This window comes from Varanus komodoensis, unplaced genomic scaffold, assembly GCF_004798865.1.
Source record: "Varanus komodoensis strain SLA01 unplaced genomic scaffold, ASM479886v1 scaffold7_1, whole genome shotgun sequence".
Taxonomy (NCBI): Eukaryota; Metazoa; Chordata; class Lepidosauria; order Squamata; family Varanidae; genus Varanus; species Varanus komodoensis.
The window spans coordinates 4,974,354-5,002,119 of record NW_025336479.1 but is presented as its reverse complement, the minus strand read 5'-3'; the positions used below and the strand labels follow the sequence as shown (position 1 = coordinate 5,002,119).

Genomic DNA, 27,766 nt, shown 5'->3' with positions numbered 1-27,766 from the left:
CCGAGAGTTGCTAGAGACAACCGGTCCTCCCCAGAGCGAGTCCTCAGTGACTGCAAGCACGGGCCGGGCGCTCCCACCTCGCCGCGGCGCCCCGCGTGGCCCGAGCGCAGGTGAGTGTGCACGGGCGCGTCGCGGGCGGGCGGGCGCGGGCGGCTGCCGGCGCTGCATCGCCGCGCGTGCAAGGGAGTCGCTGAGCTGCAGGAGGATGAGCGGCGAGCCCCGGAGCCGGGTCTCTTGAACGGATCGCGCGCCCAGGTAAAGGAGGGCAGCGCTAGAGGCACGGGGCGATCAGGCGCACCCAGCTCGGGCTGCCTTGGATGGGAAGCTGCTTCTGGATGGCGGGCGGCTGACGCGCTCGCGGAGGCGCCCACCTTTTCCCCGCCGGCTGAGGCGCCGCTCAGATCACACGCCCGGAGTTCGGTTGCTCCTTCTTGGGAAAGGCACACGTGCACATGGGGAGAAGCAGTTGGGTGGAGGGCGAGGGCGCAAGTTGGGAAAGATCCGTTCGGGACGATGTGGAAGGTGTCCTACTCGTTCCCAGGTGTCAGGTCTTTACTGAAGTAAAGTCAGACTTGGAGCTCAGCTGGCAAATTGAGGCCCTTGAGCCCCCAAATGCGCTTAGGACTATCCACAAGTCTCCACAATATGGAGACAGTCTCCTGCGTGAAGGTCATAAGAGCGACTTTTGGACTTTGAGCCTTTACAACAAGGGCACGGGGAGGAGATCTCTGTTGCCGAGAGGCAGCGCAGTGACCTGGAGGCCTCCCTTCCTGCCTGCCCTACACTGGCTAAGGAGATATTCCTGCACGGGAGATTCCGCCTTATGTGACCAATCTGCTCTCCACATCCAAGGACTCAGCCATGTGCTGATGCCTTATTGTTTTTCTACTTTGGCAGTGACTGATGTGGGTGACAGTGCACCAAAGAGGGTATTGGACTGGATGTCATTTAATGCAATTGCGTCAGTGACACCCCCCTGTGTATTTGGCTGCATACACCTCTAGTTCCTAATTCTTTTCTACAGATTTTGGCTAATAGTGGCATTGGGGTGCTAAGCTTCTCTGGGTCAGGTTGAAGATCCAGGGTGATCTTGATAAGCTTGAGCACTGGTCTGAAAGCAAAAGAATGAGATTTAATGAGGACAAGTGCCACGAGAGCCAGTGTGATGCAGTGGTTAAGAGCGTGGGACTGGGACTCAGGCTATCTGGGTTCGAGTCCCCGCTCAGCCATGGAGCCAGCTGGGTGACTTTAGGCCAGTCACAGACTCTCAGCCCAGCCTACCTCACAGGGTTGTTGTTGTGGAGATAAGATGGAGGAGGAGAGATGATGTAAGCTGCCTTGCGCTCTTTGTAGGAGAAAGGCAGGATATAAATCGAAAAATAGATAAATAAATACAGCGGGGGGAAGTGCGACCCCGTCCAGGGTAGGTTGAACATTTCCCAGCTGGAGTGCAGGAGTGCCTACCAAGAGAGCTTTTGTCTTATCTAGATTGAGCTTCGATTTATTACCTCTCATCCAACCCATTTCCAAATTGAGGCATTGGTCTAGGACAGCCACTGCCTTTCCTGGATCAGATGAAAAGGCTAGGTAGAGCTGGGTAGAGTTCTGTGTCACCTGCATGCCATGTGTTTGGTGTGGAAAATATCAATGGAACATTTCAACTGGAGAATTGGTATCAGTGTGCCACTGCAACCATCTGATGTCTGTCAAGGCAAAACAACTGCAGTGGGATAGCTACATCTGGAGTAAGATAACCTGATGCCCTCCAGATGCTTTGAACTGCAAGTTTCAGAGTTCCTTAGTTTTGGCCATGGTCCCTGGTGCTAATGGTCATTGTAATTTGAACTGCAACTGGGGTGTGCCTGGTTTCCTACCCTGGTCTACATTATAATTACCCTTGCATTACTAGGAAAAATGCCCACATCTTATACTAATATAATTTATGCATAATTGCCCTTACTTCCCCTTATTTATTCCCTGTTGCAAATATTGGCTGCTTATATCATTTTGGTGGTGGCATCCAGAGGTCCTCTGCTGACGGAAGAAGAGGGAAGGGGCGATTTTCAGCCTCTTCCCCCTGCCTCCATCCTTTCACCATCTTTGGGAAGGTTGGTGACCACTGGGACAATTTGGAAAGGGCAGAAGGGGCTATTGGGAACAGGAAATAGCTGGAAAATTCTCCCCTCCTTCTTCTGCTGATGAGTGTTTTCCATCAGCAGAGGGGTACCAGCTGAATACCACTGCAAATGTTTAGGCAGCATCTGGGGTTACTGTGTGGGATGTGATGGGTCACAAAGGGTTAAATGCATATCTTTGAAAGAAGATGGAGGAGGAGGAGACAAAGATACAGAGGAAGAGGATTTCTTTTATATTTTTGGGAACTTGGTTGGTAAACTCCTGGAAATTTGGATGGTTGAGTTTAGCAGTTAGCCTGAGCAGTAGTAGGCTGGAGTTCAATGAGGAAAATTGTAAAATCAGAGGAGAAGACAAATTGCAGAAAGCCATTAGATGGCCAAGAGAGGGGGCATGTTGCCAGCCCTGTGAACAGAGAGTAGCTCTGGGTGCAGGTCTTGCATTTTCCTTCCCACATGAGGCCGTTGTTGGAAATCCACCTTGTCAGGCAGGTAATACATACATTTTGTCTCCCCTGGCTGGTTTGTTTTCTCCCCCTGTTGAACATGCAACTGTTTGGAATGTGGGGCTAGACTAAAAGGTGGTAAGAACATTTTGCTGGATGCTGTGCATGTGCCAGGTCAAGAATGAGAGTACACAGGACTTTTTTTTTGTCATAGAACGCACCGGAACAGCGTTCCGGCACCTTTTTTTGACGGATTTTTCCAAGTGATTGTGAATTGCCCTGTTGGGCGTAGCAGGTGTGTCGGCGCTGATTGTTGGCACTGATTGTGAGGATGCTGCTCGGCTTGGGATCGGTCGTGTAGTCACATGCTGAGTGCTTACTGCTGGCGGCGACCATTGTGTTTATGTGTGTGTAGAGTGACTGGCTACGTGCAAAAGGTACATGTTCTTTATGTCAAAAAAAGTTGGTGAATTGAAAATCTTTTTTAGCGTAAGAGTGTGACCCCAAAACGTGAGTTCTGGCACCTTTTTCTTTTTTACAAAAAAAGCACTGAGAGTATGTAAGGTGATGCATTTGGCAGGAATTCCTTGATTTAAGGGGTGCTAGGTGCCTTGTGTGTGAGAGAGTGTTCTAAGGGTTTTGGTAAATGGTAATTGGGTGCTTTTGTACTGAATGTGGAAATAATTTATTTATTTAAAATTTATTTATTTATTTAAAACATTTCTATGCCGCCCCATTCGCCGAAGCCTCGAGGCGGCTCACAACATAAATTAAAATATAATACATTAAAAATATAAAACAAATTAACAATATAAAATAAGTTGCCCTGGCCAGATAAAATAAGCAAATAATATTAACAATTAAAATTACATTTAAATAAAAAGGTCTTCGCCTGGCGCCGAAAAACAAATAACAATGGGGAGCGCATTCCATAGATTGGGCGCCACCGCAGAGAAAGCCCTCCTCCGAGTACCTACCCTCCTAATTTCTTTCACGGAGGGTTCCCGGAGAAGGGCCTCTCCCGCAGATCTCAAGGGGCGGGCGGGCATATATGGACGTAAGCGCTCCTTCAGGTAACCAGGACCCAAGCCGTTAAGAGCTTTATAGGTCATCACCAACACCTTGAATTGGGCCCGGACTTCAATGGAAGCCAGTGAAGCTGACAGAGGACTGGAGTCATGTGAACATAACTCCCAGTCCCCATCAGCAGCCTGGCAGCTCTATTTTGAACCAATTGAAGTATCCGGACCATCTTCAAGGGTAGCCCCACGTAGAGCGCGTTACAGAAGTCAAGGTGGGAAGTCACCAGCGCGTGTGTCACCGTCGCTAGGCAGTCGTACTCCAGGTAGGGGCGCAGCTGATGGATCAGCTGAAGCTGAAGGAAAGCACTCCTCGCCACTGCTGTCACCTGAGCTTCCAATGAAAGCTCTGGGTCGAGGAGCACTCCCAGGCTGCGGACCTTGTCCCTAAGAGGGAGTGCAACCCCATTCAGGACTAAGTTCAATTCACCCTCTCCAAAGCCCGATCCGCCAACCAACAGGACCTCCGTCTTGTCTGGATTGAGCTTCAGTTTATTGGCCCTCATCCAGCCCATTACCTCGGCCAGGCACCGGTTCAGCACAGCCACTGCGTCACCTGGATTGGTGGAGAATGAGAGGTAGAGCTGGGTATCATCAGCGTACTGATGATTCCGCAGCCCACACCTCCTGATGACCTCTCCCAGCGGTTTCATGTAGATGTTAAACAGCAAAGGAGGCAAAATGGACCCCTGCGGTACTCCATGGCATAGCTGCCATGGTGCAGAGCCATAGTCTCACAGCACTACCTTCTGGAATCGGCCATTGAGATAGGAGCGGAACCACTGCAAAGCAGTGCCTCCGACCCCCAATCCCGCTAGCCTATCCAGAAGGATACCATGGTCGATGGTATCGAAAGCCGATGAGAGGTCCAGGAGAACCAACAGGGATGCACTCCCCCGTCCTTCTCCCTGCACAGGTCATCGTACAGGGCGACCAAGGCGGATTCAGTACCGTACCCAGGTCTGAAGCCAGACTGAAATGGGTCCAGATAATCAGTTTCATCCAAGAGAGCTTGGAGTTGTCCCGCCACCACCCGCTCCAACACCTTGCCCAGAAACGGGATGTTGGCCACTGGTCTATAATTAGTGGCCATCTCTGGATCCAGTGACGCTTTCTTCAGGACCGGTCGGACAACCGCCTCCTTTAAAGGGGCAGGTACCCGACCCTCCCTCAGAGAGGCATTAACCACTTCCAAGATCCAGATCCCAATCCCGTGCTTGGAATTATTTATTAACCAAGACGGGCAAGGGTCCAATAGGCAAGTGGTGGGACGTACTCGTCCAAGCACCTTGTCCACATCATCGGGCCGCAATAACTGAAATTAATCCAATAATTCTGGACCAGACGGCAGCATTGGCATCTCCCCAGAAACCTCTGATTCATTAGTGGTGTCCTGCTCGTGACGAATCTGAGTGATTTTCTCCCTGAAATGCCTGGCAAAGTCGTCACAGCGGGCCTTTGAGGGTGGAACCCGATCTTCCTTAGAACCTGGACGAACCAGGCCTTGCACCACTCGAAAAAGCTCCGCCGGACGGCATTTTGAGGAGGCAATGGAAACGGAAAAGAAACTCTTTTTCGCCGCCCTCACCGCCACAGCATAGGCCCGATAATGGGCTCTCAAGTGTGTTCGGTCAGATTCATCCCGTGATCTCCTCCACCTACGCTCTAGCCGTCTCCCAACCTGCTTCATCGCCCGCAATTCAGGTGTATACCAAAGGGAAGAGCGGGCTCTGTCTGGTGGGAGAGGACGCTTAGGAGCGATCGTGTCCACAGCCCTGGTCATCTCCCTGTTCCACAGTTTGACCAGAGCCTCGACAGGAGCACCAGTCTTGTCAGCTGGAAACTCCCCCAGGACCTTCAGGAATCCACCTGGATCCATCTGGCTCTGGGGGCGGACCCACACAATCGGGTCCACACCCTTGCAGAAGGAGAAAGAAATGTGTAAATAATGAAGCTGCTGAAACTTTTGAGTAAAGAAAAGAAAAACAAATAAACAAGAGGGAGGGCTGGTCTACCTTGTCTGCTTAAGAGCAACTCATTATTTAGAGAGAGCAACTGCAGCCTCTTCTCTGGGGTTGGTCTGGCCAACTGAATTCAGGGAAATGTGTGATGTAAACTATGGATTTCTTCACTCTATGGGCTTGGCCATTCCATAGAGCCAAGAAAAGGGGGAGATGCTCTAGAAGGAAGGTACCACCACTTTGTGAGTGCTGCAGAAGCAGCGCAGACACAAAAGCCTCTGAGCATGTGCAGAGTTCAAAGTACTTTGGGGAGTTGGGGCAGCTCTGCTTTCAGCCACAGGTTGGAGGCAGGATTGCACTAGTTCTCAAAAGAAGTCCTGGAGTATCTAGAAAACTCTCAAAAGAAATCTTGGGGTGTATACAATTTTAAAAAAAGGTTGTGCAACTGAGACAGGACAGTCTCAAAGGGAGAATCTGGGTGTTTGAAGCCTTCTGAGTGTTCAAAGCTTGTATTGCCTCATGGAAACATCTCTGAGGGGGAAAGGATTGAGTTAAAACAAAAAGACCCTTAAGCACTCTCAATTAGGGGCTAGGGGATTTTTTTAAAGGAAGGGAAACCTTCTAAAAGCAATGTTGTGAGCATGCATAAATTGTTTGTTAACCATCAGAAGGAAGGAGTAAAGACCTCTAAGTTTTCCTCTGAACAGAGACTGAAGAACTTCCTTTCTCTTATGCAACACGGATCTGGGTCTAAAAACCCAGGTTCTGAATTCTGAGTATACCATCTTGATATTGCTATGCCACAACTGAATGATTGGATGAAACCCTGGGGCTGGGGCTGTGTATGCGTGGGGGTGGATTTCTTTCTTCTAAATCCCTATAAGGCTACTTTTTTCTCTGTGGGTTCAACAAGAAGTTTGTTTCCTCTTTTCTGTTTGCAATATTGCCAAATATTTCTGATCAGGTCCCAAAATTCACAAGAAAAGGAATCTGTAGAGTGTGCATTATACCAACATTAAAGGAAAAGAAAACTTTGAATTCATAGCACTAAGAAAAAACAAGACTTTGCTGTAGCCTAATGTTTGCTGAGGGCTGAGCCCATTTGCTAGTGCAAAGATATGGGCAGATGAAATGGCAAAGGGGCAAAACTCCTCCTCCTAAAATTTTTCTTTCCATGAACATAAGCACTTGTTTTCATATAAATGCCCAAGCATTGATTGCTTGGTTGAAATATGTGCTAGTTCAGGTTTGCATGTATTCACAGTGGATTTGGAGCACTCTGTATCTATGTATTTGGGAGAGTACCATCTCTGTAAATAAGAAATTCTGTGGAACTATGTTCTCGTTGTCCAGACTCCATCAGAAAGCACATTTCTTTTTAGCCCAGACAAGCAGCTGGTTTGTGAAACACACAAGATCAACAAAGGGGTTTTATGTGTGCATTTTCTGGCATTGGCTGAATAGAATTCAACAACCCAAACATTATTTTTTTTGTTTTGGAGACTGTGGTAAAGAGACTTGTGGGAACCAGGCTTAAAAAAGACAAAGACTTTACACCTTCTTTCCCAGCCTTCTCACCAAACTAATGTGGATCTTTCTGCTCCTGCCTACAACCAGCAGAAATGTAAAAGCCTTTTTCTTCAGTTTACCTGCTTTTGAGCTGTACTTTTCCAAACACCAGGCAAACTGTGCCACCTATTACAGCGGAGTGACCAAACAGGCGCACTGACACCCCAGAGAAAAGACTCTTTCCCTCCAGCCTTGGGAGAAAAGTCCTTCAAGGTCTCAGGCTATGCCCTGGCTCCAGGAACTGCAGCAGCTGTGATGGAATCCTTTCTGTGTTCTGCCTTGCTCCTGCAAACAAAGGAGGAAACGAAGGAGTCAAACCAGGCATACTGTGAAAGGCAAGGATGTCCACAGCAGAAGAAACTGATGGAAGCATCGACAATGAAATCTCAAAAAATTGCTTCCAAGTCAAGCCAAATACCTGATGTGGACATCAAGCAATTGCCTTATCTCACACTGCTCCCCGTCATGCAAAGCAGGCTAACCCAAGTTTGCTGACCAGAAGGGATGGTGGCCTCAGACAGGATATTCATTATTGTAAGGGCCTGTAGATTGACCTATCAATACTGCATTCAGTGATGTTTTCCATGCTATTTTTACTGATTTCTGATCAGTTTAGAACATTATGTCATGCCTAAAGACATCAAGATGCTATTGTACCAACATTATCTGGAAACTTAACTCTCTGTATTGCTGTACGTGACTAGCAGGTTATAAAAGTGTCTGTACACGGGCTGTGATTTTGTAGTTGAGTTTGCCTCTGCACAGTAATGCATTATAGTGACTGCAGGTACTGGGCCACCGATCAATAAAGCCGCAGAGGTTCAAACGTTTCATCTTCCCCGCAGACCCGAGTGTTCATTTCTTTGCAAATTGAAAACCGAGATTCTGTCACTCTCAATCTTATCCCCACAACAACATATTTGAGCTAATTGGATAAAGTAACTCTTTCCTGGTTATGCAACATCCTTTACAGAAATATGTAGCAGGCCCTCTAAAGTGCTGCTGTGGAGCTTTGAAGAGGAAGCTCCTGCCTGTCCCGAAGTGGCTTTAAAGAAGCCAGCTCTTTGGACAGCTTTCCTGGTTGCTGGGGCGGGGGGGAACATTAAAGGGACAAAACAACTGTGGTGAGCCAAAAATTGTTTGGCTTTGCAGCAGGAAGGAATAGGGGATTTGTTCCTCCCATGGTGTTGCCCGAGCTACTGCCTGGACAATCGAGCAAGTGAAGGAGAGGAAGCACCCACAATACACCTGGTCGTCTGTCATTTCTTCCAGCCACTAGCGCAGCCTGACCCATCCCCACAATGGGTTCTTGTGGCATGCAAACCCTCTCATTGTGCTTTCCCTGTGTGGACAAGAAGTGCGCTACTTAACCAACCCCGATTCACAGAATTCCACATTTCCCAACATATTTTAGCCTGCTCCATCTGCAGCAAGGCCCTGACCCTGCTCAGAGCCCCTCAGCAGGAGTGTTTGCTGCATCATGGAAGATAATCTGAGGAGAAATGATCATTGATGACTATTAGTTCAGCTGACCTGAAGCAAATACAGTGGTACCTTGGCTCACAGACTTAATCTGTTCCAGGACTCTGGTCTTGACCCAAGTCAAATTTCCCCATAAGGTTCAATGTAAATAAGGTTAATCTGTTCTGTAACTATTTTTTTAATCACAAAAATTTGAGGCAAAGCGACAACAAAGATCGCGGCCATCCTTCCCACCCCTGCAAGCACAATTGCAGTCGCACCCATGCAGGGAAGACGGGCGGAATTGCCATTGTCACCCGATGCAGAATTCGCAATCTGAGGCAAAATTTTTCTGAAATTTCTGTTTGTGACCCAATTTGGTCATGAACTGAGGTGTTCGTGAGCCGAGGTACCACTGTATAATACCGTGTTTCCCCGAAAATAAGACACTGTCTTGTATGTTTTTTGGCTCACAAAAACACACTAGGTCTTTTTTTCGTGATAGATCTTATTTTTGGGGAAACACGGTAATCTGCTCACCATTTTCGGACCAGTCAGAGATCCAACTTCTCTTTGCAGTAAGCTGTACGATTCTTGCCGCACGAGTCCTCTTGTACTCGATGGAACAGCTCTTTCTTTTTGCACTCATCTTGTCTGGGGGTCAAAATAATATTCTGTTTAAATCAGCCATTAAATATGGTACCATACCATAACACCACAATACTGTACGGGTAGAAGACTTACAAGACAGGAGTGAATGGCAAAGTGAAGAATAGGGTGATCAGGGCAATCAGGGGTGCCGTTCCTTCCCAAGAGCAATTTGGTAACCAATCAGAATGAGCGAAGCGCGCTTTCACTATCGACTCCTCACAGGCGGAGTGCGTTTGGTATCACTCCGGCTGTGACAGGAGCCGGCGCTATAGAGGAAGCATCGGCTCATGCGGCTCTGCTCCCTCCGCTGCCTATGGAGGGAGCAGAGCTGCATACACGTGTTTCCTCCACACAGTGCATTAAGTTAAAGTTAAGTTAAAAAATAAAGTTTAAAATGGCTCTTCATGTTCCCCACTGGCCCTGGGAATAAACACAGCTGGGTCTTATTTTCTGGGTAGGTCTTATATTTTAGCAAGAACCAAAAATAGTACTAAGTCTTATTTTCAGGGAAACACGGGTAGTAGATCTTCTTTTCCTTCAAGGTAAAATAGAGGCAGCGCTCCCCCTGTTGGCTAAGAAGAAAATTACACAACACTTTGCCAGTTCTGTGCACAAGTTTCCTATTCGCCAGCCTAATGGTCCCATAGTGGCTTTCACAGATTTCCCCAAGGCTAGTGCTACAGGATTCAGTATTTACAAATCATGATGACCTCTTACATACAAATTGCTTTAGTTTAATTGCCTTACTTATCCTCTCAATACCCTACAAAGAGTATCACCACCAGTTATTTTCATTGTCTGATGAGGAAACCTAGTAAGTTTTTCATTGCTCTAAAGTTAGAGTCCCAGATTTCTGAGTTTTGTTGCAGATGACACCTACCCAAGAGTAGTCTGTAAAAGTGTGTCTTACCCGGATGCTGATTCCCTACCTGAATGCATATCTCGCAACTCAAAGCAGCAGGGTTCCATCTCAGGGCATTCTGCAGGATCTCCTAGTGTTGTTTTCCTCAAGATGACAAGGAGGTTCTCATGACTGCACTGAGCCCAAGCAAGGCAGAGTCTACACCTCCAGCACAACTGGGCGATAGAATGGGCCGAGCCACTTCCGACTGCAGGTGTGGTCCCCAGTGTGGAAAGGTCCTTTATGTAAAGGTCGCTTCACAGAAGGAAGGAGAGCCTCCTCTTCAGTATCCTTTAGGTGACCACTGAAGTCCATGTGGCCATAATAAGAACTGTGTCAATGCTCCTTTTTTAATTATACATCCTCCTTTTCAACAATGTTTCAGGTATTTTAAAATGTTATGTATTTCAGTCTTCAGATTGTTTTTACTGTATATCTCTCAGGTATTTGTTGAGGGCAGGGATGTGCTAAGCATATTCTAGAATGACGACCACTAAAGCCACCATCTCTTCATAAGTTGAAAACAACTATGACAAAAAAGAGATTTGATAATAGTGTGGGTCTGTTTTAATGTGAAGAGGAAAAACAATATCAAAACTGGATCCTGCCTGAAGTCTGAGATAATAGGGCTTATTTTGTCCCTTCAGGATTTTATCGCCTCATTTTGCAATATTCTTGGACAAGGCTTGCCCTGGGTTGCAAGACCAATGGGTATTTCCAATGATAAATATTCCAATATATGAGCATTGGAATATTGGGCTGCCTTTGAGGGGGATAGATGGAAAAAAAGTGCTTTGCCTTCCATCATTGGATGGCCTCCACCACCAGTAGGTTCTCTTCCAACTGAGCAATTGGAAAATCCCCTTCTGTGACACCAATTCATGCGGTCAGCACATGTGTCAGCCCTACCTGTGAGAAGGGGGAATGGAGACAAGTGTTCTCGCTCCACTCGCATCAGCCTTCTCATTCCTCTCTGCCCATGAAAGGTGACTGTCTGCAAGGGAGATCTCTCCAGCCATGGAGTTTCTCCCTGGGATTTAGAACCCACAGAGAGAGCATCTACAGACAGAGGAGGTGCTATCTTGCATACTCGCGTGTGCAGGCTTGTGTTCATGTGGAGCTGTCATGCTCATATGTAGAGCTTAAAGATATGCTGGAAGCCTGACTAGAGCAAACTGGTCATATCCGTGTCTTCCATCTTCCCATCCCCGATATTATGATGGGCATCCACTCTTCTCCATTTTGCTGTTCATGCATCACCTTTTGAATGCAAATGATACTTATCAGAGTAGTCTTTTTAAAACTGGACTGGAATTCTATTATGTGTTCACTTCTTTTCAGGTGGCTTTCCCAGGGGTGTGACTCAGCTTATAAAACCTCTTCTGGCAAAAGTCCTGACCTGGAGCAGTCGATGGTAGCAATTTCTCCACACTGTCAGATGGCACCTCTGCAGGTCTTGCCTCTGTGCTTCCTATTTCTGGCCATTTCTCCAGGTAGTATTCACAGTGGTGAGTTTTCTGTTTCCACTGAGCCGTGTTGAAGTTCATGGCATGCGGTACAATGAGCCAGGAGAGGGAATAGGGGATAGGGGATAGGGGTCAGGTGTGAAAGTTAGATCCTGGCTTCTGGAAGCCCACCTCAACCCATGTTTTGTTCACAGATCATGCAAACAGGTCCTGTTCATAAACCTGAACATGAGCATTTTTCTCTAAGAAATGTTCACAAATCCCCAAATATGTACTAATGTGCCTCTCACACTAGAAACACACAATTTTAATGCATACTTTGAAATTCATTGTTCAAAACACATAGACACTTCTGTGCTTTAGTCACTGGAGAAACATACAATTTTGACTAATATACACAGAAATGAATAAACAGCTAAGGAAAAAAAAAGGCTGCTGTCTCCAGCTGTTATTGCCTCACTTTCTGTCACCCTTTCCTGTGGCTTTCCCCCCTTAATCAGTTAAAGAAAGAAAGGACAAGGGAACGGACTTCTGTTCAAAGGTCCTCCATTTCATTTTCGTCCAATGAGAACAACAGGCCTCACTATAATATGCCCCTGGCTAGGATTCGGGTCAGGCAAAGGGAATCAGATGAGCTGGCGATCCTTGGCCTGTGCAGGTGGCCACAGGGTTGGCTAGGCAGCCCGAAGTGCTCAGTGCCGGTTCTGACTTTGTCACTTGTTTGTCTGATTTAGGGAAGATGGCGAACACTCTGTGCATGTGCAGGACAGTGCCTGTTGTGCCTGAAGTGGCCCCTCCTAAGCAGCCCAGGAGCGCTTTCTGTGTGCACAAGCAGAGCAGCGGTGAGTACAGCATCTGCACCAGGATGTGTGCCTGTGAACAGCCTGGGGACCCAATTCCACTGGCAGAGCGCTGCAGGCCAGTGGTTCCCTCATACTGAGGGGGGAACAGGGGGAATGAGGCACATTCAGATCAGAGTCTCCAATACGGAGGGGCAAGCTGAGCAAATTTATCCTGAACACAAACTAAATGTGTCAGTTCTAAGCCTCCGTAGGAGTTTGCTGCCAGATTTGCACCTCTCTTTTTTGCAGTCTAGGCAGCACGTTGGATGGCAGTGGGGGCCTCACGCAGCCCACAGACCGTGTGTGGTGTATGCAAACACAGAGAGGACAGCTGAGCTCTTGCAGTCAGGCCTTTGCTCCCCCAGCAGCTCCGGTCTGGCTACTCTGCTCCAAGTGGGCACACACGGGGGCATTAAGCCAAGAGCTGGGTGTGAGTTTACCATGGCCGTATGATCAGCAGGCGGCCACTTATGGGCAACTGTGGAACGGAGAGCCAGCGTGCAGTACTGGTTAAGAAGGGGCCTGGGACTCAGGCGGTCTGGGCTCTAGTCCCCATTCAGCCATGAAGCCTACTTGGGGACTTTGCGCTAATCACTGCCTCTCAGCCTAACCTAGGGGGTGGTGGTTGTGAGAAGAAGTGAAAAGGAGAAGCTCGTTAGCCACCTTGGGTTCATTTACAAGAGGCAGAAACGCAGGACAGAATTGTGAAATAATAATATAATACCTAGCCACTGGGTTGCCTGACACGGGATGTAATCCAGTGCCCTTTTGGGCTTTACTCTATGGCAGGCTAGCTTTGCTGTTGCTCCCTTCCACTAAAGAAAACATTAGGAAAGGGAGCAATTGGCCGCCTGCTCTCCTCACCTTAGTAAGGACCCATCCGTGGAGTACCTGGTCTCTGCCTTTTCTGGGATGGTCTGGTCCAGGTTGGCTTCAGTATGATGGGGCCTTCAAAATGCAGGCAGCGATTAACAGCACCATCCAGTGGGATGAGCAACAGCTGCAGATTGTGACACCTGCAGGCCAGTCCGTCAGGTCACTGTTGCTGGTTCCCTGCTCTGTGACTGTTGGCAGCTACTCCCATGAGGTGGGGCAGGCGGCTTGAACTGTGCTGGGAAGTCAGTCCCCGAGGGTCCTGGGAGAGCTGTCCTTGGCATTACTGGAATGCATGCAGAATATTGCGGGGGGGGGGGGTCACCTATTTAGAGGCTGCAGTAAGAGTAGAGAGTGGCCATTTAATGACCTGGAAACTCAGAGAAAGTGGATGGCCAATGACACCGCCCCCCCTCTGCCCCCCATAAAAGGGCCCAGCATCATTTAAACTGTTTCAAGTATCCCCCAACTAGGAGTGTGCAGAATAGCCGGATTCAATATCTCAGTTGAGATAACTGTAGCACGGTGGGCATCCCCTGCGCATGGCTGCTCGCTTACTCTCCATCCAGGGTAAGCAGGAGGTGGTGCATAGAAAGCTTGCCAAAGAAGTAGCCAGTGGTAGGGTGAGTGGGCATTCAAGGACCTACCTGTGCCTGTCAGTTCTGAGTCTGTGGGGTTTTCTTTTGAAGGGAAGTTTAATTACATAGGGCATTGCCTGTGTGCTGTTCAGGGTCCTGTGTGTCCTTTGAGAGGTGTCGCACTTTCCTTGCATGGACCTTGAGGCATCCTTTCAGCCACCAAACCAGCACCCATTATTTTCTTGACTTTTTAATTCGCCATGTGTTTTGGTGCAGGAGCCCATGACTGCTCAGGTTTGCCAATCTGGCAACATCTTGGTAGGTCTCAGAAGACTTATCCAAGTTGTCACCTGCACTCTTTTATGCAATTCATCTTCCAGAGTATTGAGACTGACCCTGAACAACAATTATGTAGACTTCCCTTTTCAATGGAAGATCAGTTCAGTGCTTGCCTAGTGGAATTGCCTTGGGGTTACGAATTGGCAATCTGTGACTTGCAGGAGCTGGAGGGCCAGGTTAACTTTGCCACAGCTTTTGCATAGCTTCTGGAGGCCATGTGTGGGGTCACGCATTTGCATGCCTGTATTCAGATATCAGCTCAGATGTGGCCTGATTTGCAGGCTGCTCCACTGCATGAGGTGGAGGAGCTTCTGACGTGACAGTGTGGGACTAGAAGCAAAGCTGCTGCTTCAGCCAGATGTTGTAGGGTCTACCGGGCTTGCAGTCTAGTTTTGGGGTAGGCATGATCCTCTGAATGGGATCACCAAGAATCTTAATTGTTCATGATTTTTTCCCCATGGTGTTGGCTTTTTAGTCATGGACTAAGCAGTTTGCTAGCTGCTCAGTTCATTTCTGGTATGGATGAGGTCACCACTGGTCATTGTACATGTCATCAACTCACATCCAGGTCGCCCTGGGATTGGTCAAGGCCTTTTACACTTCACTGTTTGAATGTGACGTCCATTTCCTCTCTCATCACATTCCGTATTGAGCAGTGGTGTTGCTGATGCTATCCCAAAAATAGAGCAGTTCTGCTGGCTTGCACCAGCAGCGAAGGGCACAACGAAGCACTGCCAGACAAGCTGGGGAATCTTACAAGGGTGCAGCCTAGTTGGAAGATGAAATTGTTGGCACCAGAACCAGGTGCCAGTAGAAGAAATGCTCACAGTCACGGAAGGATGCCACTTTGGGGCATGTTTGGCCTGCCCCAATTGAGCGTTTGATGCAATTCTGCATTGCTCTATGGTCAAGGAATCAGTTCATTCCATTAAGGAGAAACTGGCTATTCTGGCTTTCGTGTCAAAGATAAGGGATGGGAGGCCCATCCAGCGGATTTTAGATATGGATGATGATAGAAGGTTGAATTAGAGGGCAAGTTGCCCAGTGAGAGGAGCCCAGGCTGAGTGACCCCCCAAAACGTGAACATTTGAAGCTGCTTTACCATTGATCCGTATTGTCTACAGCTGTCCGTGCTGACTGGCAGCTGTCCTCCCAGGGCCACCGGGAGTCGTCTTTTCTAGTCTTCTTTCCCACTGCCTGGGAGCCTCAGGGCTGAACGTGAGCTTTCCGCACACACGGCCTGTGAGAACGGGCTGAACGGTGCCTGTCCCTCACTGACACAGGCAGCCGTTTGGTTCTGATGAGCGAGCGAGGCCTGGTGCTTGAACTAACCACTGCACTGGTGTGTCTCCTGTTTTCTCTCAGAGATTGTCAGTTTCACACATAAAGTGGCCATTTTTGCACAACATGGGAAGAACATCACCCTTACTTGGAAGGGTAACATCTTTATTAAAGATATGAAAGAAGAATTCTGCTTTGATATGGAAAGGCATCCTGAAGGAAGACACTTCAACACACAGGCCAGAAACAGCATGACACGTGACAACAATGACAGAATTTCACTGGCAAGGGACAACACATCTTTCACCCTGAATGTCAAAGAAGCACAATATGCTGACCAAGGAAATTATACGTGCACTCTTTATTTTGATGACGGGGAAGGAAGTCTGATAATAGAGCTAAAGGTTGTCGGTGAGTATGAGCCAATGAGTAAAGGACATCAAGGACACTCTGTATTTGACTGTGGAGGGACTGAAGTTAATGACAAAAGATGCTGCCATTTTAAAGGGTGCCCTTTAGCAATCCTTAATAAACTGACATCAGACAAGTGATCCTGAGGCCATTAAAAAATCTGCCAGCAGATAGGTTGTAAGGAGCTACATCCGACATCAAGCCAGTGGACATCCACTCATGTGACAGGACTTCCCATTCCTCTTCCCCCACCTGCACTCAGTCTGGTCTGGATGGTCCCCCAATGCCCTGGAGCAAGTTTGGGACTGGATACTGAGCTGCTGGGTGGAAAAGGAATTGGTTGTACTGGTGGTGTTTATTCAGCTGGTGGGTGGACACTGGTGAAAGCAACCTAACAAAATGCATGGGAAATGCATGGACCTTGTTGGAGTTCAACCACCATCAGTAATAGCAAATGCAGCTCATGTGAAGAATTGTGGGAGCTTCAGTCTAGAAGCACAGGGAGAGCCAGCAGTTTCCCACCCCTCTAATAAGGGAGACATGAAAGTGAGGGTGGGTGTATTGGACTGTTAGACTCTTTTCAGTTGTAAGGATGAAGACGTAGTTGGGAAAATGGACAGACATCACCTAAGATACAGCCTCTGACTCAGGCGCCGGCCTTGCTATTGGCTGAACAGAATGTGTATATCCCTGACCCTCTCGGAGGGCTGGAAGAGTAAAAATGTAGCAATCACCGCCTTGCTTCTGAGGCAGCAGCATCCCTCGGATGCACTCAGTCCTTTAGAGTCTGAGAGCCATTCCCGTCTTGTTCTGTTCTTTAGAAGCCCAGTCCTAACTAGTTCGCCAACCTCTTTTCCAGACACAAATCCTGAATGTAGCTGCAAGAGGCAGAGTGATGCTATTTATTGCACATCATCTGGAGAGCATCTGGAACAGCAACTGCATTCACCTGGGGATTGCCAGGGAACCCAAAAGACCTCCAATCTGATGTGTTTGTATGTGAGAAGTGAGAATGGCTTATATAAATGGATGGACCCTGTCAATGAAATGATGCATTGCTGTCCCAACAACAACACAGCAAGCTTTGATCCACTCCAAGGTGAGTTCTGTTTGCTTTGATGACTTTTCAGCTCAAAGCAATGCTGAATCTCCATCTCCATCACTTTTGTGCCTGTTCTACAGGCACAGCTTCCCGTGAAGGAGCACTGAGAAGTGCATTTCTCCAGTATGAAAATAAATTTTTGTTAGTTTGTTTATATTTTCATTTATATATCACCTACTAGGATCGTCTCAAGGCAGCAATGTGAATAATGTCAATGTCTCAATGTGAATAATGGTGGCTAGCCACCCTCAAACCGCAGTATCCAGAAAGCTGCAGCCATTGCACAAATTGGAACACTAGTTTTAACTTGCAGGGAAGAGTGACCCTCGATGAAGGATGCCTGCATGAATTGATTTGGTGACTCTGGGTGGGGAAATTAATTGGAATGGAATTATTTGGGGGGTCGGGTCTGGAGTTGAAATTGTTGCCTCTACTGAGTCTGTGGCCTTGAACACATAGCCCAAGGATGGGCAACTTCAGGGGGTCTGGGGGCAACCTGGTCTAGATTGTAGCCTTCTGGACACCCCTTGCCCTGCTACAGGCTGTCAGCTGAGCTGGGTTTATTTATTTATTTGGAAAAAAGGGACAATCTGGCACCCATATCCCTACAAAGCACCACAATAGTTAAATTTATCTTGTTTGCAAACTAATTTCAATCTTTCAAGGGTTCCATGGGAGTTATGGAACAAAAGGGCTACATTTGATTGTTTCAGAGCTTTGTAGTGTTATGGACACCATTTTTCTCTAAAAAAAAAGCAGAAAATTCAATTTTTTAAGGAACTGCAACTGCACTGGGTAGTGATGAGGCCACACACAGCAACCTATTACCCATCCCTGTTGTTGTCTGTTCAGCACTGTTTTGAGCTCAGTGTCTCTAGGAGACTTTCCAGCATGGCATCAAGGCAACGGCTTATCCCTGCCCTTTGTACCATTCACCTTTCATTCAGAAGTATACTGCCTCTGAACATGGAAGCTCCATTTAGCTTTCCAGACAAGAAGGGCTTAGACTTGAGATGGAAGAGGCTGGAGGAATGTGGCACAAGTCCCACTTTTGAGGGGTACTGGCTTCCTCCAATCTTGATTTATACCTTAGCCTGACACATTTGCATATCATCACATTCAGTATTGCCCAGGTAGAAATTTCAACCAAGATGGTCTCTTTTCTTCTCTACAGCTTCTACTGCACCCCTAAATTCCTCTTCTGTGACAAACCTATCAAGCAACCCCACTGTGTGGCTTCTGATGATCATTCCTCTTCTGTTGATCGTTTTTCTTCTGTTTCTCCGTTGGAAGAAAGGTGTGTATTTATAGCCAGTTAAGAATCACTGCCTCCTTCATGGATCACTGCCTTGTTGTGGTGAAGGGGCTCGCGTAGCTCAATGAAGCTATGGGCTATGTCATGCAGGGGCACCCAAGATGGACAGGTCATAGCAGAGAGCTCTGACAAAAGGTGATCCACTGGAGAAGGAAATGGCAACCCACTCCAGTATCCTTGCCATGAAAACCCCATGAACAGTACCAAAAGGCAAAAAGATATGATGCTGGAAGATGAGCCCCTCAGGTCAGAAGGTGTCCAATATGCTACTGGGGAAGAGCGGAGGGCTAATACTAGTAGCTCCAGAAAGAATGAAGTGACTGGGTCAAAGCTGAAAGGACACTCAGTTGCAGATGCATCTGGTGGTGAAAGGAAAGTCTGATGTAGCAAAGATCTTTACTCCATAGGAACCTGGAATGTAAGATCCATGAATCAAGGCAAGCTGGATGTAGTCAAACAAGAGGTGACAAGAATTAACATCGACATCTTAGGAATCAGTGAACTAAAATGGACAGGAATGGGTGCATTTAATTCAGATGACCATCAGGTATACTACCCTCAGAAGAAATGGAGTAGCCTTCATAGTCAATAAAAGAGTAGGAAAAGCAGTACTGGGATACAGTCTCCAAAATGACAGAATGATCTCAGTTCGATTACAAGGCAAATCGTTCAACATTACAGTAGTCCAAGTCTATGCCCCAACCACTGGTGCTGAAGAGGCTGAAGTTGACTGGTTCTATGAAGGCCTACAACACCTTCTAGAATTAACACCAAAAAATGATGTCCTTATCATTATGGGGGATTGGAATGCTAAAGTAGGAAGCCAAAAGATAACTGGAATAACAGGCAAGTTTGGCCTTGGAGTACAAAATGAAGTACGGCACAGGCTGGTAGAATTTTGTCAAGAGAATACGATGGTCATAGCAAACACTCTCTTCCAACAACCCAAGAGACCGACTCTACACATGGACATCACCAGACGGTCAACACAGAAATCAGATTGACTATGTGCTCTACAGCCAAAGATGGAGAAGCTCTATACAGTCAGTAAAAACTAGACCAGGAGCTGACTGTGGCTCAGATCATGAGATTCTTGTTGCAAAATTTAGGCTTAAGTTGAAGAAAGTAGGGAAAAGCACTAGGCCACTCAGGTATGACCTAAATCATATCCCTGATGAATATACAGTAGAAGTGACAAATAGATTTAAGGAATTAGATCTGATAGACAGAGTGCCTGAAGAACTATGGATGGAAGTTCGCAACATTGTACAAGAGGTAGCAACTAAAACCAACCCAAAGAAAAAGAAATGCAAGAAAGCAAAATGGCTGTCTGAGGAAGCTTTACAAATAGCTGAGGAAAGAAAGGAAGCGAAAGGCAAGGGAGAAAAGGAAAGATACACCCAATTGAATGCAGAATTCCAGAGAATAGCTAGAAGAGATAAGAATGCCTTCTTAAATGAACTGTGCAAAGAAACAGAAGAAAACAATAGAATAGGGAGGACCAGAGATCTCTTCACGAAAATTGGAGATATGAAGGGAAAGTTTCATGCAAAGATGGGCATGCTAAAGGACCAAAATGGCAGGGACCTAACAGAGGCAGAAGAGATTAAGAAGTGATTCCAAGATTACACAGAGGAACTATACAAGAAAGAGCTTAACATCCCTGATAACCACGATGGGGTGGTCACTGACCTCGAGCCAGACATCCTGGAATGTGAAATCAAATGGGCCTTAGGAAGTCTGAGCAACAACAAAGCTAGTGGAGGTGACAGTATTCCAGCTGAGCTATTCAAAATCTTAAAAGATGATGCAGTAAAAGTGCTACACTCAATATGCCAGCAAATTTGGAAAACACAACAGTGGCCACAGGATTGCACTCATTTCACATGCTGGCAAAATTATGCTCAAAGTCCTACAAGCTAGGCTCCAGCAGTATGTGGACCGAGAACTACCAGAAGTACAGGCAGGATTTCGAAGAGGGAGAGGAACTAGAGATCAAATTGCCAACAAACGCTGGATCATGGAGAAAGCTGGGGAGTTCCAGAAAAACATCTTCTCCTGCTTCATCGACTATGCTAAAGCCTTTGATTGTGTGGATCACAACAAATTGTGGCAAGTTCTTAAAGAGATGGGAGTACCAGACCATCTTATTTGTCTCTTCAGAAACCTACATGCAGGTCAAGAAGCAACAGTGAGAACTGGACAGGGAACCACTGATTGGTTCAAAATTGAGAAAGGAGTTTGGCAAGGCTGTATACTGTCGCCCTGCCTATTTAACTTATATGCAGAGCACGTCATGAGAAAGGTGGGGCTAGATGAATCATCTGTTGGAATTAAGATTGCTGGGAGAAATATCAACAACCTCAGATATGCAGATGATATCACTCTCATGGCAGAAAGTGAAGAAGAACTAAAGAGCCACTTGATGCAGGTGAAGGTGGAGAGTACAAATGTTGGCTTGAAACTCAACATTAAGAAAACTAAGATCATGGCATCCATTCCTCTCACTTCCTGGCAAATAGATGAGGAAGAAATGGAGGTAGTGACAGATTTTATTTTTCTGGGCTCCAAGATCACTGCAGATGGGGACTGCAGCCAAGAAATTAAAAGTCGCTTGCTCCTGTGGAGGAAAGCTATGGCAAATCTAGATAGCATACTTAAAAGCAGAGACATCAAGCTGCCAACAAAAGTGCGTATAGTCAAGGCTATGGTTTTCCCAGTTGCAATGTACGGCTGTGAAGGTTGGCCCATAAGGAAGGCTGAGCACCAAAGAATTGAAGTCTTTGAATTGTGGTGCTGGCGGAGACTCCTGCAAGTCCCTTGGACCACAAGGCGATCAAACCGGTCAGTCCTAGAGGAGATCAACCCTGACTGCTCTTTAGAAGGCCAGATACTGAAGATGAAACTCAAATACTTTGGCCACCTAATGAGAAGGAAGGACTCCCTGGAGAAGAGCCTAATGCTGGGAACAACAGATGGCAAAAGAAGAAGGGGACGGCAGAGAATGAGGTGGCTGGATGGAGTCACTGAAGCAGTTGGTGTGAGCTTGAGTGGACTCCGGGGGATGGTGGAGGACAGGAAGACCTGGAGGAATGTTGTCCATGGAGTCACGATGGGTCGGATGCAACTTCATGACTAGCAACAACAACAAGGATTGGCTGAAGGTTCATGGCGAGGAGCGCCTTCCTTCAGCTGATCCATCAGCCGTGTCCCTTCCTGGAGAACGACTGCCTGGCGACAGTGACACACACGTTGGTAACTTCCCGATTAGATTTCTGCAATGCGCCCTACATGGGGCTACCCTTGAAGACAGTCCGGATACTTCAATTGGTGCAGAATAGAGCTTCCAGGCTGCTGATGGGGACTGGGTGTTGTGCTCATATAACCCCAGTTCTCCGTCAGCTCCACTGGCTCCCGATTGAAATCCGGGCCCAATTCAAGGTGTTGGTTATGACCTATAAAGCCCTCAATGGCTTGGGCCCTGGGTATCTAAAGGAACACTTGCGTCCATATATGCCCTCCCGCCCCTTGAGATCAGCAACAGATGCCCTTCTCTGGGAACCCTCCGTGAATGATATTAGGAGGGTGAGTACCCGGAGGAGGGCTTTCTCTGCGGTGGCGCCCCACCTATGGAATGTGCTCCCCAGAGAGGTCTGCCTGGCACAGTCGTTATTTGTTTTTCGGCGCCAGGCTAAGTCCTTTTTATTTAAAACTTATTTTAAGTGTTAATTTATTATGTAGGATTTTAAAAAAAATTTAAGCTGAGATGCACCGGGTTTTAATATTTTTAGTGTATAATTTTTGTATGATTTTGTTTGTTTTTGTTTTTGTTGTGGCCGCCCCGAGGCTTTGTTGCAATGGGGGCGGCAAAGAAATGTTTTAAATAAATAAATAAATAAATAAATGTTTTCCTTCCCAGGCTATTATACTGGAGCTGAAAATCAATGTGTGGTATTACAGGAAAAGTCTGTATGCAGAATGCAACTTATTGTAATTTAACACCTGTAATTTAAGACTCCAAGCTCTCCACAAGAAACCTGCACAGACATACAGGGTGGTGCTTATTCTGGCATTTGAACAGGGTAACTCCCCTTCCGCCCCCGTCCACTAGAGTCAGGTGCAGCCCCGGTCCAGCCGTGCACCCGGAGCACACAATGTCCCCATATTCCACACGTGGCTGAATGGGTGTGGAGGGGCACTGCTCATCAGGCGTGGGGCGGTGATAGCAGGGCTGCCCCAGAACTGTTTGAAGTCCTCAATGGAACTGCTGCTTTCCAAAGGCTGGAGCATGCGCACAGGGCAGCGTGGGTGGGAGCCTTCTCCCAGGGCCCGGCCTCTCACAGAGGAGGCAAGCCCCCTGAACAAACCTAGCATTCTTTAAAAACACACCATGATTTTCATTGAAAGCGTTAAATATTTTTGCAAGAGTATCCCATTTACCTAAACAAAATATATATAAAAATTGTAATTATCTGGAGCTGGGAGAGGGAGGGATAAAATACATAAAATTGCAAAGCTGTATCCCTGCAGTAGCTAGAGATTTCCTGAACATATTTCCTGAGTGTGCTCTATAGCTTTAGTTGGTTTTGTCATTCCTTGTTTAGGTGCCATGAAAAGGAGGAATACGTCAAGTTGCTTGCATCCATCAAGGGCCTACAGGTTTCGTCATATTGAAAGGTAAAGCTGCCGAAGCTCATTGTTACATGTACAGTTAATAATACAGGATGATAACTACTTTTATGCCATATATACTAGAATCCCTAAGAGGTTTACATTAAAAGTTCAATATAACATCATGAAAACAAGATATGATGATAAATGATAAGAAACAAAGAAACAGAGTAAGTCAGAAGGGGTCTCCTGGGCCATCTAGTCTGACCCTGGACTCCAGCCAGCTCCACTCATGGCATGCCTACCATGTGCATGGCCAGTCTATCCTTGAACACCCTCTTTGATGGGGCTTCAACCACCTCCTGTGGAAGCCCATTCCATACCCTTGAGGTCCTAACTGTCAGGAAGTACTTCCTGGTATCCAAATTGGAGCTTGGCTCTGTGGAGCGCGTCCTGCCTTCCTCTGCAGGGGAGAACAGATCTCTCCCACCTCCATGTGACACCCCCTCACATACTTTATGGCACCAACAGATCCCCTCTGAGTCTCCTTCTCTCCAGGCTGAAGAGACCCAGTTCCCTCAGTCTCGCCTCATACGGCATTCCCTGCAAACTGGCCACCAACCTTGTGGCCCTACGCTGCACTGACTCCAACCTGGCTATATCCTTCCTGTAACAAGGGGCCCAAAACTGAGCACAATACTCCAGTTGCGGGCGCACCAGAGTCATATAGAGTGGCAGTAATACCTCTCTCGATCTAGAAGCCACACTTCTGGCTATGCAAACAAGGGTGGTGTTCGCCCCCTTGACCACCGCGTCACACTGCTGACTCATGTTTAGCCTGCAGTCAACCAGCACCCCAAGATCCCTTTCACAAGTGCTGCTCTCCAGCCACTTGTCCCCTAACCTGTACTTATGACACCCATTCCTATGCCAAGTGCAAGACCTGGCACTTATCCACATTGAACACCATCCTGTTGTCCCCTGCCCGTCAACTATGCCCTAATCCACCAGACAGTGCTTTGGTGTATCCCAAAACTCCTCAGTTTCTCCACCAGGATATCATGGTGCACTTTGTCAAAGGCCTTGCTGAAATCCAGGTAAACCACATCCTCTGTGTCTCCTCTGTCCAGCCACCTTGAATCCTTGTCATAGAATTCCACAAGGTTTCAAGAATTCCACAATATTGTAACTAGCAATATTACAAAAAAGAGCAATGAAACAGGGCAATAACATAATCCAATATGGGCCTGGAAAAGGAAATTTGTTTTTGAGAGGTATTTGAAGCATGTCACGAGTTCTGTCTCTGGCACCAAAAGTGTGTGTGTGTGTGTGTGGGGGGGGTGCTCCAAAGGACAGGTGCCACCACTGAGAAGGCCTGGTTTCAAGCCATTTCCTGACAGCATTCTGTTGGTTGCCAAATGACCAGTAAGGTTTCAGAGATGTGGGTGTATATGTGGTAATAAAACTCAGTCTTGTTCTAGCCAATAGGCTTGTGCCACAGAAATTATGTTTCCTATAATTGGAAATTGGTCTGATAATTGGACTAATTCTTAGTCCAGCTAGTTCAACTGTATTCCATGACATTCTTGCAGTCTTTCTTATTCTTTTTCCTCTCTTTTCCCTCTCTTCCAAAAACAGCCAAAGTCAAATCTCCTTTTCAACTGAGGTTCACTAAATGCAGTACTTGGATTAGGAGATGAACATGGAAAACCGCAGTTCGAAAGCTATGGAGGCAAGGAATGTTCTCTGCCTGGCCACCATCTGCAAGATCCCACCCGACCTACTGCTAATGCTTCCTCTTGTCCATTCAGGGGGATTTGCACTTCGGTGAGAAGAAGTAGCCTGCAAACCTGTTTCAGTCAAAGGCAGGCTTCTTCAGACTTTGAACTCCTGGGCTCAGTTTTAGAGCACTGGTAGAGCCAGACCTAATGTGGCCACATTGCAACCAACAGGGAGATTTGGAGCTGGACCTTCAGCAGCTCTTGGACTCATCTGATTGTGGTCTAGAACTGAAAATATGATAAAGAGCATTAAGATTTTTACTGAGTGATGAACAGGATCATTAACTATGGAAAACAAGTCTTCAAATAAAAATGCAGGGTCTGCAAAAGGATAAGACAGCAAGGTTGGGGCTGTTTTGGAAAACAGGACAGGGTTACTCATCCAGCTTCTGCAAAACATATTATCAAATCTTTTTTGCCCAGATATTCCAAACACCAACTCTATGCTTAACTTGCCTAGTTTCTAGCATTTGTTTGTTCTCTTTTTTTGTCTCAAATGGGGAAAATGTACATTTTTTAAAGTGCACTAAAATGTGTAAAGCTGTGTAAAGCATTTTTTTTTACAACATGAATGCAAGCTCAGGAATTTGCTAACATTTTAGGAGACCATTGTCCTGTCTGTGTTTGTATTAGGGTATGTAAACAGGACATTTTTGCATGATTTGCAAACAACAATGAAATGAAAGTATAAATACCCACAGTTTATAACGGTGTTATGGGTGCTATTAAATGTTGCAAAGATAATCCTCTGTGGAATGCAGAACCTGTGTTCCCAGGTGAGCCACTCCAGAAAAGTTAAGACATCGTCATGCTTCCCCAGCAGCAGCTGCAGCAAGCTGTCAGACCAGTTTTCTGGTAATATGACTATCATTGTCATTTGCCAGTTTAAACTCCAGACCTATAAAGATTCATGAACTTTACTGATTGTCATGTCAATATTCTGTAATCACCAATACTGGCTCATGCCCCTCTGCAGATCTCTCATATTGTTTTGGTGTGTGAATGCATTATGTGCCCTTTATTTTCTCATCCTCTGTTCTGTTCCTGTGTATGTCACTAGAAGCCTATAAAACACTCTCTATATGTTCAGAAACTTGTTGCTTGTGGGTGTACCTCTACGTGACAGTGCTGTTTGTGAAGGGTTATCTCTGCAGAGGGGCCTCCTGAGTGTTCTCACCAATAAAACCGCTGAGGTTCGTAACAGGCGAACTCAGGTGGATCTGAGTGTACATTCTTGTGGGCTGCTAGTCTGGGACTCCCTGAAAGCTCAAACTGGGGCAGAGCAGTCAGTTTCGCCCTCCACTTCAGCTTACTCCAGCAGGTCTCACCCTCCAAACCCCAAGCCCCCATGCAAGCCGCATAGGGAGCGTGCAGAGGAGGCTGCAGAGCTGTTGCTTTGAAGGAGGAGGTTTTCAGGACCTTTCCCAGTGGGCCAGAGGTAAGCAGGGCCCCGCTCACCCCTCTTTGTTTAGCATCATTGACAATCACTCCATTAATTCTTGTGATTAAAATATCGGTGCTTCCAAAAGATAATGAGCAAGTGATTCAGGAGATGCTTGGATTAGTTCTGTGGGAATTGCACAATATCTTATTCCCAGAAGTGAACAAAAGCTGTGTTGTGGTTATTGTTTTTGTAATGTATTCATGTATTTATGGGCTGCCCATAACTACCAAGGCCTTCCTAGGCAGTTTACTGTCATCCAGGGGGATGTTACCTAGACAACAGGGTTGATAGGAAGGCGGGGACCACTTTGTCCTGGGAAGGAAGAGGGATATTTGCAAGGAGACCACATTTGGGAGCACCAGTTCAGTCCCATATGAGTTTGGGAGGCACAGGAAGCCAGAAAGAAGTTTCAAGGTGATCTTGGTAGGTTGGAGTGCTGAGCTGCAAACAACAGAATGAAATTCAATAGAGAGAAACGCTAAGTGGGTCCTCTTTATGAGCTGTTGATGCTTAACAAGCCACAATAGCTCAGATTTCAGGAATAGCGCACACTTTAGTGAACCCAGTCACTGTTTATATCAGAATGTTATTTTGTAAATATTGCATATTACTTAGGGTTATACTGCTGTTTGGATATGTGTATTTGTATTTGAATCAGGGTATATGTATTGATTATTGCCATTTCCTAAATTTTCTTTCTGCAGATGTTGCTGAAGTTTTGTTGCTGTCTATATTAATAGTGCTGAACAACATGTATATAAACACTTCCCTAGTGGGCCTTCCATCAGAACCAAAGATGCATTCAAGACTGTGAAGCTATCTGTGAACCTACAATTTTCATTTCTTTATCACATTGTAATTTTTGCATGTGAATATTAATATCATATGACAATAGAGGAGGGTTGCAATTGAGTTAAACAAAATGATTCACACTTGCCAGGCTAACTGGAACTTAGCAATACCTCCGCTTCCATTTTCCAGATTTTATAATGCAGTTCTTGCTCAGAAAGACATATAACATGTAGCTAGTCAAAATGCACATAGAAATTTGGACTTTAAATTCATTAAATTCATTAAATAAAATGTGTACAAAATATATATTTTATGTAAAAATGTTTGTAAAATATGTATTTTATGGGAGAAATGTGTACAATTTAAATGTTATTTTTTTACTGTTGTTGCTATAGTTGTAGAAAATGAGATGGAACAAGCTAATTTTCAACTTCTCGAAAAACTGGCAGGGCCTGGAAATGGACTGATCTATGTATTGCTAGTATCATTTACTGCATGTAGTTTCTAATGCCGGTTCACCATTCCTATCTAGCACATTCTGACAGTCTGTTTCTAAGGATCGGCTTGCCTGTTTTTGCTCCGTTAATAGATCACCTCACTGTTTTCATTATTCAACCAAACCATTCAAAGAAACCTGGTCAAATTATATTTGTAAATAAAGACAAAAGCCTCCTAGTTCTTTAATTAAATAGCAGGTCATGTCAATTTAAATACATTTCAAGAGGTGATTT

At 46.3% G+C, this 27,766-nt stretch overlaps 1 protein-coding gene across 1 annotated transcript; it reads left to right on the top strand.

Annotated features, from left to right (window-relative positions):
- On the top strand, nucleotides 1–27,696 carry LOC123035633. Its single transcript, XM_044454040.1, has 8 exons — nucleotides 1–110; nucleotides 11,542–11,708; nucleotides 12,401–12,508; nucleotides 15,664–15,990; nucleotides 16,850–17,089; nucleotides 18,267–18,389; nucleotides 23,012–23,084; nucleotides 24,657–27,696. Exons 2-8 carry the CDS (start codon nucleotides 11,612–11,614, stop codon nucleotides 24,691–24,693), a joined length of 1,005 nt encoding a protein of 334 aa, XP_044309975.1. The 5' UTR covers nucleotides 1–110; nucleotides 11,542–11,611; the 3' UTR covers nucleotides 24,694–27,696.
- The last annotated feature ends 70 nt before the right edge of the window (nucleotides 27,697–27,766 follow it).

What these genes read in the sequence shown, in the direction of transcription:
- LOC123035633 (XM_044454040.1), top strand. Translation starts at nt 11,612, where the DNA reads ATGGTAGCAATTTCTCCACACTGTCAGATGGCACCTCTGCAGGTCTTG. An exon ending in TGTGCACAAGCAGAGCAGCG is followed by an intron (nt 12,509 to 15,663) that starts GTGAGTACAGCA and finishes GTTTTCTCTCAG; the next exon opens with AGATTGTCAGTTTCACACAT. An exon ending in AAGCTTTGATCCACTCCAAG is followed by an intron (nt 17,090 to 18,266) that starts GTGAGTTCTGTT and finishes TCTTCTCTACAG; the next exon opens with CTTCTACTGCACCCCTAAAT.